Source organism: Erigeron canadensis, chromosome 9, assembly GCF_010389155.1.
Source record: "Erigeron canadensis isolate Cc75 chromosome 9, C_canadensis_v1, whole genome shotgun sequence".
Classification (NCBI taxonomy): domain Eukaryota; kingdom Viridiplantae; phylum Streptophyta; class Magnoliopsida; order Asterales; family Asteraceae; genus Erigeron; species Erigeron canadensis.
Genome location: NC_057769.1, coordinates 9,008,987 through 9,022,305, shown reverse-complemented (window position 1 = coordinate 9,022,305; position 13,319 = coordinate 9,008,987). Strand labels below are relative to the sequence as shown.

General features: G+C 34.9%; 1 protein-coding gene across 1 annotated transcript; it reads right to left on the bottom strand.

The window, feature by feature from the left end:
* Window positions 1-4,654: 4,654 nt before the first annotated feature.
* Window positions 4,655-10,491, bottom strand: LOC122582466 (ABC transporter C family member 4-like). The gene is made up of 11 exons (XM_043754860.1): window positions 8,389-10,491; window positions 7,975-8,295; window positions 7,810-7,896; window positions 7,101-7,724; window positions 6,855-7,019; window positions 6,477-6,771; window positions 6,180-6,394; window positions 5,497-5,802; window positions 5,354-5,417; window positions 5,017-5,256; window positions 4,655-4,925 (listed from the first exon to the last, which is right to left on the bottom strand). The coding sequence occupies exons 1-11, from the start codon at window positions 10,489-10,491 to the stop codon at window positions 4,825-4,827; spliced, it is 4,521 nt and encodes a 1,506-aa protein (XP_043610795.1). The 3' UTR covers window positions 4,655-4,824.
* Window positions 10,492-13,319: the final 2,828 nt, after the last annotated feature.

Here is a 13,319-nt window from a genome sequence, read left to right as displayed (position 1 = left end):
TTTAGTTTTATGTGGGTTAGTCTTGTTTTTCCCAGACAGTTTAGACCGATTTGTGATCCGTCCCTTCAATCCATGTTTAGCAACTCCTATGATACCATATGCAGTCTCTCTACAGTTGTTTGGTTACAACAACCAGTTAATAACCGATTATTTTTCCTCAAATATTCAATGTAATTGCTAATGATTTATAGTTTGCCAGACATGACTGCTAATTGTTCACTTAAAAGTTGCTAAAAATTCAAAGTTGTTATACGTAATTGCTAATAATTCAATATTTTACCTAAAATATTCGACTTAATTCAACACTTGGCTTAAATATTCGACATGATTGCTAATAGTTCATGACTTGACACTTAGATATCCGACGTGATTGTCAATAAGTTACTTAAAATACCGGTAAAAATAGCCTTAAAGAAACCGATTATAAACCAATTTTGGTAACTACTTAGTAACCGAGTCTTAAGGATCGTAAATTTAAATGGGCTACCAGCCGAATAATTAGGCTAAAACTGAAACCGGTTTATAACCTGTATCGCTGTCCTAACCGGCTTTTTGGTCCAACACTATTCATATGGGTATGGTTTTGGTCTTAGGCCTAAAAACATTAGAATTGAAACTCAATCTAATCTTGTTTGGTGAACAGTTTTCTACAATAAGGAAAATATATATTTGGATTTAAGCTATATTGTATCAAGGGAGGCTATGTATAAGAGTTTTTACTTTTATCACATAAACGGATAGCTGTAAATTAAATCATAGTCCTTGAATTCAAGAGATGATTATATAAAATATGCAAATCATTTGTGCATGAAATAAACTCTTTTACATAGGTTATGTTTATCGATTTCCTTATATTAATATACTTCCAGTTTCATTAAATTATAAGTAACGAACTTTAAAAAAAGTTTCAATTTATCTTGTTAGACTAAAAGAAAAAAAAACTTTTTATCATGTCGTTATAAAGAATAGTCAACTTAGGTAATCTATGAAACTATGAAAGCATTTCTTATTTATGTTGGAACAAAATTTGAGATTACAATGTATACTTTGCTATTTTTATTTTTAATTTTTGGGGTGTGTTTTCTAAATTGGAATTAAAACTTAATAAGATGGCACCTACATTGGTATTATTTTGTATTCATAAATCATAACTTTCATTGGGACAAAATGAAAATTATGTTGTTCATGCAAAGTCAAGATTGATATGTACATACGGAATATATTAGCGGTAACGTTGAAAAAAATGATGATTCTAATGTGGTTATTAATGTAAAAAATGGTAGGTGTAGTAATTTTTTTAAGATTAAAAGATGAATGTTGTAAATAATTTTAGAGTAAATTATACTTTTCGTTTTTAAAGTTGACACGTTTTTTATTTTTTGATCCTTAAAGTGAAAAAATTACAATTTTGACCTTAAACTTAGCAAATTTTTTTAATCGTGGTCCTTTGGCCAGACAGAGTTAAATTTTGGCCGTTAACATTACCCAGAGGAACTAAAAGTAAAAAACGTGCCAACTTTAGGGACATAAAATGTAATTCATTTTTCCATTCATCTTCTCCAACAAGATTCCGACATCTGGTCATCTTCTCCGATGGACTCGCAAACTTATTATTTTTACCCAATGACCAACTCCATTTTTAGCTAGCCATTGACCGACGAAAAGGGTGGTTGCCCCCTCTCTCTTTATCACTCTTTCTTGCCACTTTCATGATATGTTTGTCGTCCTTATGTTTGAGCCAATGATTTCTAAACTCCCCATTCATCTATCAATCAACAACCCTTCAAAATTATATATTATGTGGTATATTATCCGCTGCTTGTGCTTAATTATATTTATATTTCTATCTGGCTGGCTGGTTTGATGTTAAATGTATATTACTGGCGATGATGATACTTATCTGCAATATCTTATAAGTTTTTTTCTGAGCATAAATTGATAACGGGTGAATTCTTTTCTTATCTTGGTTGGCTGGCTGTAATGTTTTGGTTGTAAACAAAAATCCACTCGTACGTATGAAATTGATATCGTAACATTTGATTAAATGGTTTTGTTTTTTGGTTTAGATTTGGATTAAAAGTCAAGTTTTTATTAGGTATCATCGGAAAATAAAATGTCTAGTCGGAAAATTTCATTAGAAAGGATGACCGGAAAAAAAAAAACGAATGCAGGAATAAATTTATTTGTATGATTTTCACTTTTCGTTGGTCAATGGTTAGCTAGAAATGGAGTTGGTCATTGGGTGTAAATAATAAGTTTGTGAGTCCATTGGAGAAGAAGATCGGAGGCCGGAATTTTGTTGGCAAAGATGAATGAAAGAATGAATTACAATTTCCGTCCCTAAAGTTGACACATTTTTCACTTGTAGTCCCTCGGGTGTAACGTTAACGGCCAAAATTCAACTCTGTCTGGCCAAAGGACCACGTTTGGAAAAATTGACCAAGTTTAAGGTCAAAATTGTATTTTTTTCACTTTAGGGTTCAAAAGTGAAAAACGTGTCAATTTCAGGGACGAAAAGTGTAATTTACTTATAACTTTATTAAGAGTAGTATACATGTATTAGGTAGAGATTTTTAAATCTTTAATATATATTAAAAGAAAACCTTTAGATAGCAATACGAAGTAATCTTAACCCTTTATTAAATTTCTATCTTTAATCTCTACCTTTAGATCAAATTGATTACATCATCTTTGATTAAAGTTTTAAAGAAACATGATATTAGTCCTTTAGCTTTAGATAATTTGTTTGAACTAAAACACAATTACACATATTTATCTATCCAACTTTTTATTTATCAATTTTTTTTTAAAATAATAATATTTATCTTCTTGTATTATTAACAATTTGATAGCTTGTTCTTTTTCTTAGGGCTTTTCAATATACAAATTTCGTACATATGTTACTTAGTGTAATTTGCTACGCTGATTGACTAATATATATTTACATTCTAATACTAAAATACAAGATATTTACAAATGTTTTTATAACTATGTTATATATATACTTGAAGAAAAGAAAAAGTAAAGTAACTCATAATGCCGTCTTTCACGGGTTTTTGGTCTCAAGCACCGTCTTCGACGGTGTACGGGGAGGTTGAGATGTAGACAACTTTACCCCTACTAAAGGTAGAAAGACTGCTTCCAGGTTCTACCAAAGGTAGAAAAGGATCTCCAGCCTTGCTGTACATAATGATTGAACCCATGACCTCTATCTCCAAAAGCAAATGCTCTAACCACTTATCCAACCAAATTGGTTTTATATATATAATTGAAGATAATCAAAAATAAAATAAAATGCTAGATTTGTAGTTTTTTCCAAAGTACATGAAGATGTATAAAAGTATTTATGTTTTCATTGGTAGTTTGTGTTACTTTTTTTTTATTCTTTCAATTTTTTATAACTATAATATTTTTTTTTCTATTATGTCGGTATTTTTTTTTATGTATAAATGTATTTTTTTATGGTTCTTCCGTGTTTTACGCGGGCAGTGGGGTTAGAAAATATTTTGGGGTATATTAAGGTGGACGGAGCGCCCTGGGGAGGAGACATGTACCTATCCGGTACCGGTTTAAACACCGCGCCGACCCCCCGGTAACCGGTAGGGTGGGGAGCGAATTGGTGACCACGGTGTCTCTTTTGCTGCCTATCTTATTTTGTCTTTATTTGCTTTTTTTTTGTCTTTTCTTTCTTTATTTATTTATTAAATAGAAAAGGATGAGGAATGATGGTAAGATATTCTTAGCATTAGGCATCAAGCGGGGAAGAGAAGGAAAACCGGAAAAGGGAAGGGTGGTAAGGTCCTCCGTCCACCCTTTAGTGTGTAGGTGGAGAAAAAATTTAACATTTGAAAAATATATTTTATGTATTTTAAAGACTTTGAAAGTTTGAAAAACATTGTTTTATATAGTACGGAAACAAAAAACAATCAGCGGCAAACAGTACCCGTTTAGTTTCTATTTTCATGTGAAATATATTAACCAACGAAAGAGTTTTTTACAGAAAATTATGCTCGTAGCTTCTGATTGTTTGGCCGTGCATGTGAAATTAGTGAGCTTTCTGATCGTAGTTCCAATTCAGAGGTATGCATCGCTCTGCTTTCTTTTCTTGTTTCAAATTTTAGATGTGCATATGATGTGTTCGATAAAATGCCTGAATGAAATTCTGGTGAGGAACTGAGGATTTAACTTATAATTACCTCTTTTCTTCTTTTACTTAGATGATTATATGGCTTTTAGATTGTTTTAGTAGGATAAAGACGTGCGGATCAGGTAACCCGTAATATGTTGTCAATGATAGAACCTATTACGAAGGAAATTGTGTTCTTGTTTCTGGTCGTAAAATCGAAGACATGGTTGCAAGACCTTACTTGCTGTCTGCCCAACGAGACCGCCTCAGGGTGCTGGTCCCCGCTCGGGACGGTGCCCTTAGGACCTCGCAAGGGGAAAGCAGGTCCGTACCCGCATTGACTTCTACGTGTGTGCACTTCGTTCCTCCAACCCATATCAAATAGAAGAAAAGTCCCATCAATAGGAACATATTGACATGGATTTTAAAAAGATCCATTATGAAGACATCATTGATTGAAAATTGTACCTACACAATCATACTAAAGCCAAATACTATTAGTATAGCACAAGCACAATTTACAACCAGTTGGGAGCTTATTTAGATGCCCTCAGGCTATATTAATAAATAGATTCAAGTTACACTCTTCATAATACAACAAAAAAAATTACACCACTTAAAAATTTATCTAAACTGGGCCCCATAATCCTAGAGAACAAGAAATCTAAGGTCAACTGGGTTCATTTGATTACAGCTTTTCATAAACCAGAGGACCGGTGAGCATACTCTTGAACCAATGCCCCAAACAGAGTAGGTCTCTCAATTAACTTTGAAGGTTTGTCAAATTCTTTGGCATAACCTGTTTCCAACAAAACAAGTTCACAAATCAGTGAGTTCAAGTTTAAAAGAACATACTCAGCTTGTTTTATTTAGACAAGAACAAGACTTACCAGCATCAATGACTAAAACACGATCACAGTCCATGACAGTTGGAATTCGGTGAGCAATGCTAATGATGGTACAATCAGCAAAGTCCTCGCGTATGATTTTCTGAATGACGGCATCTGTTTGTGAATCAACAGATGCTGTTGCTTCGTCCATGAATAACAGCTTGCTGTGCTTTAGCATCACTCGTCCTAAACAAAGAAGTTGCCGTTGTCCCACACTCCAATTATCGCCATTATCAACAACTAGAAACAACAAACAGTATTTTTTTTTAAATATAGAAACACGGAACTTCTGCTATCTATGAAAGCCACACTTTAGAGTTTTCTTAGTTTTTGGTACCTGCAGAATCTAGTTTACCAGGTTTTGCAGCTACAACATCATTAAGTTGGCACCGCTCAAGACTCTGCAAAACAAGTTACTGCATTAGATGACTCAATGGAGGTCAAAAGATGAAATTATTGGTAACAAGAATACAAGATTACCCTCCAGATCTCTTCATCAGAATGTTCACCAATGGGATCGATATTACTTCTAACAGTGCCTTCAAAAAGGATTGGCTCTTGAGGAATGATACCAAACCGTGACCTTAGATCATGTAGCCCTAGAGTAGATATGTTGATGCCATCAATGACTATACTGCCACCAGATGGCTCCACCAATCGGAACAGAACCTGGATTAAAGTTGACTTTCCACCTCCAGTTCTACCAACTACACCGATCTTTTCACCTCCGTTAATGCTTAGGGTAATCCCTTTGATCACTAGAGGGGTGTTTGAACGATATCTAACCTGTAATCACAAACAAATATTCAAGAACTTCAACTGATATTTCCTTAGAAAGAGTTCTCAATATAGATATAGGATCTCAATAGGCGGATGCCTGTACGATGCGGCGATGGCTGTAGCGGCACCAGCGGTGGTGTTGATAGGTGGTGGTGGTGGCGATGGGTAGTGTATGATATTGATGTAAAAGGGAGTAGTGTAGTTGTTATAGGAGTTAAGGGGTACATGTTGTGAATTAATTTAATAATTAAGGGTATTATAAGTATATCAAGTGGAGATGTTTAAAATAATGAATAAAGGTGAAGGACACTTTAGGTAGTTCAACTTCTTTTTTGAGAAATGTGGGAGGGGTGAAATGCTTTATATAGATAGCTGTAAGTTACCTGTAAATCCTTGAGCTGTACATTGCCTTGAGAAGGCCAATTTGAAGGAGGGGGGTTATCTTTTTTAACCCATTCCGCTTCTGAAGGTATGTTAGTGAACTGTTTGATCCTTTCAACAGAAACCATTCGGTTTTCCACAAAACAACTCATGTATAGAGCCCAAAACAACACTCCGTTAAGTGACAATCCATAAGAGAGTGATAGTCCAACGTTTTCTGATCGAGGCGGCCCATTTCAAAATTAGTTCGTTAAAAAAAAACAAAAAAGAATGATTATAGGGTTAAGTTATGAATATACCTGGTTTCATTATACTGCTAGGTAGAATGATCATGAACACTGTGGAAATACATAGAAATAAGCTTCCAATGAACTCCAAACGGAAACCCAACCACCCATTCGAAGCATTATTGTGGAAGTCCATTCTTAGGTTTCCATTTACACGGTCAACGTTCTCTTGAACAAACCTGTCCTGCTTCCTAAAACATCGAATTGTCATAACCCCTGCAACACTCTCCGAGAAATGGTGGATAATAGGTGCTTTTGTTATCGAGTCAAGTCGTGTAATTTCTCGGGAAGTTGAAAGATAGTATCTCTGAAACAGTCAGGCCATTAGATCAGATCAGATTTCCAAGTCACGTTATTGTATCATTAACTCGTTAAATAAATGAAACATACCCGATACCAAAAATTTAACCAACCGAGAGGAATCAGTAGGAACACAGTTGGCCAAGCATTCTGGCAAGTGACAATGATAATTCCAAGCACTGTTATGAACATGGCAAGGGTCAGGCTCATCATAAATGGAAGGAAGACATCGATGTTTGTTTGATCACTTGATGCCTGAAAAGATCAAATACTTAACTATAAGATGCTTCTCTCTGAAGGTTTAGCAGTTAAGTAGTAAAGATTAAGAATCTTTACCCTACTAAGAATTCTTCCTGAAGGTGTAGTGTCAAAAAATGACATTGGAGCATGAAGGATGCTGTGAAGAATCCGTTGAAAAAAGATTTGGGAAGTTTTAAGCCCGAGGATAGTTGAACATATGATTCTACCAAATACCAAAACCAGTGATACACCTGCTATAGCTGTATAGACTTCTATAAACAGTGAAGGGTTAAAAGAGGAAGCACGGTCATCAGCAGTTTCATAGGCCAACCAGTAATCACTTGCCATCTGTGAGCCTTGCCACAATACTGAAAACAACATAACAGCAATCACACCCCACCATCCAAAAGCCTCGGTCACATAAATCTTATAAACGTTTAAGCTGATTCTTCCTGTTTCCCTCTCTTCTTCTTGGATTAATTTTGATGTGCCAATGATTTTACTAGAAATGGATCGTTCTAAAACCTTTTGATCTTCTTCGATGTGTAGGCTAGGAGATTTTTCAAGAGGTTTAGGGGAGCTTTTATCCAATGTTGTAGCTTCCATTTCCACTAGGTTCATAGAGGTTTCATGGGCAGAAACTAAAGCTTTAAAATCGAGTCCAGATTCTAGTAGTTCATCATACTTTCCTGATTGAACAACCATCCCATCTCGCATAACCTAACAGAGTTTAAGTTAAATTCTAGTCTGAATTAACAATGAAAACTGTAGTCTGCAAAACTAAATTAGAGATTAGGATGCATACCAAGATCAGATCAACGTTATGGAGAAAATCAACTTGGTGCGTCACGAGCAAGATTGTCTTCTTCCGAAGGACCCCTCTCACACATTCCTTTGATCAAAATCAAAAAACAAACTGTTAAGTTCTTAACTCAAACACGACGGTAGATTTTGATTCTACTATGATTACCTTAAATATTTCTGAACCAGTGTGTGCATCAACAGCACTAAAAACATCATCAAGAAGATAAATGTCACAATCTTGGTAAACAGCTCGGGCGAGTTGAATTCTCTGCTTCTGCCCACCACTAAGGTTAATCCCACGCTCACCAATTTCTGTCTGATCACCGAATTCCATCATCTCCAAGTCCTTCTCCAAGCAACAGTTTTTGATTACTTTTTTGTACTTTTGTCTATCCATTGGCAACCCGAACAAGATGTTGTCTTGAATTGTCCCATTTTGAATCCATGATGTTTGTGCAACGTATGCTGTACTCCCACATACCTTTACCTGTTATACCATTAACAAAGTTTATAGCTTTTGTTTTTTTATTTAAATTACTTAGCCCATCCACCAATGACTTTCAATAAAGATTAATGGTACCTTCCCGGAGATTTTGTGCATTTCACCAATAACGGCTGAGAGAAGAGATGATTTCCCTGAACCTACTGTGCCAACGATTGCTGCTAGTTCACCTTTCTTTATCTCAAAGTTCAAATTCTTGACTGCAGCACCTTCAGCCGCTTCATCGTCCCAACTAAAACACCCATTTTTTATCTCAATCGCCATGCTGCCACTGCAACCCTCCTGCCTCTCCACTGCTTCCTCATTTAACTCCTTACTCAACATAAATGCATCCAATCTTCCCAGTGAGATCATGGCTTGAGAGATTGAGATCATTGATTGAGGGAATGTTCGAATTGGCTCTTGCAAGTTCTTGAACAATGATGTGGCAGTGAACACTGTTCCTGCATCAAGTGGGATTCCTAGCAAAATCGCACTCCCAAAAGTGAGGGAAGAAATAAACAAAGGGGCGCTCCACAACACGATCATATTTCCACCTATTGAGATCATGAATTTGGTAAGCCATCCATATTCAGACTCACGAAACGCTTGAATCCTCTTGTTGAAATGTTCTTCCCATGCTTGGAACTTAATCACCCTCATATAGTTAAGCATCTCATTGGTGGCTTTCATCCTCAAGTCTCGGTTTCGCATTATATTATATTGAAATCTGTTGTTCCTTTTAGTACCCAAAACGACATACATTAGAACCAACAAGATCCCGACCAAAGATACCAAAGCTGGCACTCCAATGTAAGTGTAAAGAATACCTAATGCCACTGAAACTTGAACCGGCATAAGCCAAATAGCATGCAACTGAAGCATCATATCACCGAGTTGCTGTGTATCAACAGCCATGTAGTTCACAATCTGTCCAACACCATGTGATTGTCGAGCAGAACATGTGAGACGTAATCCCTTTTTGTATAATGAAGTTATCAACGTGGACCGGATCAACATTCCCAACTTCTGAGAATGAAAATTGAACTGGTGGGATGATAAAACTTCAACAAATTTTGCAACAAGAAGTATCATTATCAGGTAATAACCTTCATATGGGGAGGTTCTCTTCCCCGCAGTGTAATCAACAAATCTTTGGATCAATAGAGGCCCAACATACATAACACAGAGTCTCAGAACTGCAAGGGATGCTGTGAAAGCGCCATGTTTCCAGAAACATCGGATCAATGTGAGTCGGACAGGATGTTTTGAGTTTTCACAAGGCTTAGGCCATTTTTCTTCAAAAAGCTTTGACATTTTCTCAGCTCGATGTTCAGGTGAAAGCGATGGAATGTCCTCGAGTTTTAGAGGGGTAGTGTACCCTTTGGTCAACAACGGGTTCATCCACAGCCAAAAGACTTTCGATGGGATTGAAGCTGATGCCCATCCACTCACGATTGATGACTTGCTCAACTCATCAGCAGGTATGACTTTACCATTATCATTTCCGTTTAGGGATTCTGATTCGGTCAACATTATGATCCCAGTTGATCCATTTACTGATAAAACCAGCAGAAATACTGAAAACGGCAGACATATCAACGAAATTATATCTTCGGATCTGTAAACTGAAATGTCTCCAGTACCAGAAACTAGTCGGACAATACTGGAGGATGCCAATAAAGCAATGACTACGAAATTCACAACCCAGAAAACCCGCAGAGATAATGGATGAGTGACAGCTTTAAATCTCTTTTCATGAATGATCAAAACAGTAATCACAAGGAAAGATAAACCTTGGACTAACCAACATATTCCATTAATCAACTTCCATGGCATTTGGGTATTTTGTGTAAATGCCAAAACCGATGAAACAATTGAGAAAACTGTTAAAACAGATGTCACGATAAGAGACAACTTAAACCAAAGATTTGTGCTGACACCAACTCTGGTTCTAGTAATAAGAGGCTCATGAACATGTGAAGCAGTGTTGCTGGAGGTGAATCTTGAATACAGTTTTTGAATAGCGAAAACGAAAAGGATGAACAAAAAGATAACATCAATGGAGGTCAAAAGAGCCCTTTGAGGACATGGAGATAGGAATATGAATCTTAACCATTGAAGAATAAGCAAAATTCCTGATGCATTTTCAGGCACAACAGAGCTTGAAGAACATGAAACAGAAGTAATCCAAGAATCCATATCTTTGATTCCAAATCAAAACTAACTTATCATCAAATTAAGCCACAAAACGTTTAAGGACAATTTTTGCAATATTTTTGTTTTTGGTTTTTTGGTTTTGTTTTTTTCTATTCTGTGCCTCCACCAAACTGCATATTCCTGGAATGTAGACAAATTTCAAAGATAAAGCATATTAAACCAACAGACAAAACAACAGTCCAAACAAATAAAAAAATTTAGATTTTGTGCTCAATAATTCTGATAGTACATATGTAACAAATTAAAACAAACATGGGCAATTGTGTTACGTGTAGAATCCGCTAATTAAACAGAATCTTCTCAAACTACTAAAAATACATACAATGATACAACTATATATATATATATATATAGAAGTGAGTATGGGGCTGTTATGCACCCATTTTGGGTGAAAAACTCCTCATATACCAATATTTTAATATTTTGAATAAATGTTTGGTTTCCATGATTTTTATGGTTTAAAAAAAGGTATGTGAGGGGTTTTTCACCCAACTTAGGTGCCTAACAGCCTCATATATATATATATATATATGGGATGGGAATATAAGGCTGTCGGGTATCTAAGCTTAGGTGTAGAACACTCACATATATACGTTTTCCTATATATATATATATATATACGTTCATCATGCATCATTAAAGTTAGAAAAACAGATACCGAAACTAAGCTAAAAATATAAATAAAATTACAACTTTTAGCTCTTTACAACATATACACATCTTTTACTACACAATATATTTATTTGGCACTCCCTTTATGGAAAAAATACTCACATGTTACACATCTTATGATCTTAATGAGAAAAAAAACAAAATTTACAAAAGTTATTATGATGAACTTGTTTGTACTTTGTAGCTACCTGCTGGAAGTAAAAAAGGTAAAAAGAAGTACAAAGATTTGGTTGGTGTACAAAAAAAATACCCTTTTGGTACCTCGGCTTAAACATTTTCAAATGGTCAGTAGGATACTATATTACTATTGGTAACTGGATAAATGGAAAAAGAAGTAGAAATAAATGTTACCTTATTTATTGTATTTTTCTGGTGTGGTGAAGAAGCGGGCACAGGCGAGTATTATTTATTAAAGATAATATATATCATGACAACATATAGCTATCTATATCCATATAAATAAAATAATGCAAACAGAAAGAAACACGAAGGTGAGAGGTGGAAAGTAGTCTATATGGTTGACGTTCAGGCAAAACTGATATAATTATATGTGGAAGTATTATTATCTATTGGAATTCTACACTTCATTGCTTACGTACTTGTTGATTCCGCTATCTACAAATTGACAAAATATATAAAACAAAATAATTGGGATCTTTCATAGATTTTGGAGTGACATATTTTTGCAAGATTTTCGATATGAAAATATGTTGTTCCGTTACATTAGTAGACTTTTTTCATGAATGTTTTGTTAATTAGTTCTTTTAATCATAAGGATTGAGTACCAGAAAATGATTTAATCAACCGGTCAAATCCGGACCATTTATTTATATTTTTGTAAAGATGTTATAAAATTGTTATAGTCAAACAGAAATATACTTCTAACAGTTTAAAATAATATCAAACAGTTATAATAAAAAGATGAAGCGACATGATTGGACAGTGGTAAACACACTGATCTTTGAAGACAGAGGTTATGAGTTCGATCTCCATCTCATGCAAATGATGGAGGGCTTTTTCTACCATTTGGGTAGAACATGGAAGCATTTCTTTCTTTCTTAGTTATAATAAAAAGATATTTGTTTAAACTCTACAAACAACTCAAAATAATATGAGAAATGCTAGGATGACTAATAAATTACAAATACTAACTTACATGACATCTTATGTGGCATATCACGTCATTCTATATTACTTAAGGTTAATTAACCTAGGTTAAATAATATAATTTGATTAAAGTAGGATCTCCCTCTTTTTCCTACTATCACGTAATATCATCTCTATCATCATAGAAGGTCCTACTCACTTGAAAAAGAGAATCAGGACATCGCCTACTAACTATTCTTGATGCACATATATAGGCCATTGAATTTACCGGATAAGAAAGCTACTAAAAATATCAGAAAGCACAAATACTTAAATATGAATTATTGGTTGTGAAATGAGAAACTTATATACATATATAAAACAGGACTAAAATGTTGTCACAAAGTCGTTAACTCATATATACATGAAACAAGACTCAAATTCAGTAGAATAAGAATTTATGTTCTTTTTACCAGATATGCGCCACATAGACTATATATGCGCCGCATATCACCCTTCAAAAAATCGCAGAAAGTCTCCATGCGTTTCACCATGCGTCACATAAAACTAGGATTTCATATATGCGTCGCATATTTGTGTCTCACAGAACAAAATACACATTTTGACCCTTAACTCGAATTGCAAGCTTTCCAACTTAAAATCCCAACTTCATATCAGTATTGTCCTACTGGTCCAAACATGTGCTTTACATAACTATAAACATAATTCGAAGACTCATTTGACCATACAAGATTCACACACCCCAAATGGGTCGTTTACCCAAGATAACGTTTAAGTAAAAACAACCATACATATTTTTTAGATCAAAAGACCACATCATGTCCACATTTGCAGAAATTTACCAAAACCAAGATTATCCAAACATCAAGAGTGTCATGAGGCATTAAGAGGTGGGATAACTAGGTCTCTACATAAAATATCATTCCTTCAAGAATGGTAATACCTTCAACCTTCCAAAATCAACTTCTAAAACTTCAAATCCACAAGTTCCTAGTTTCTTCTTTCAGGGCCGCCTATAAAATGTAAACTAA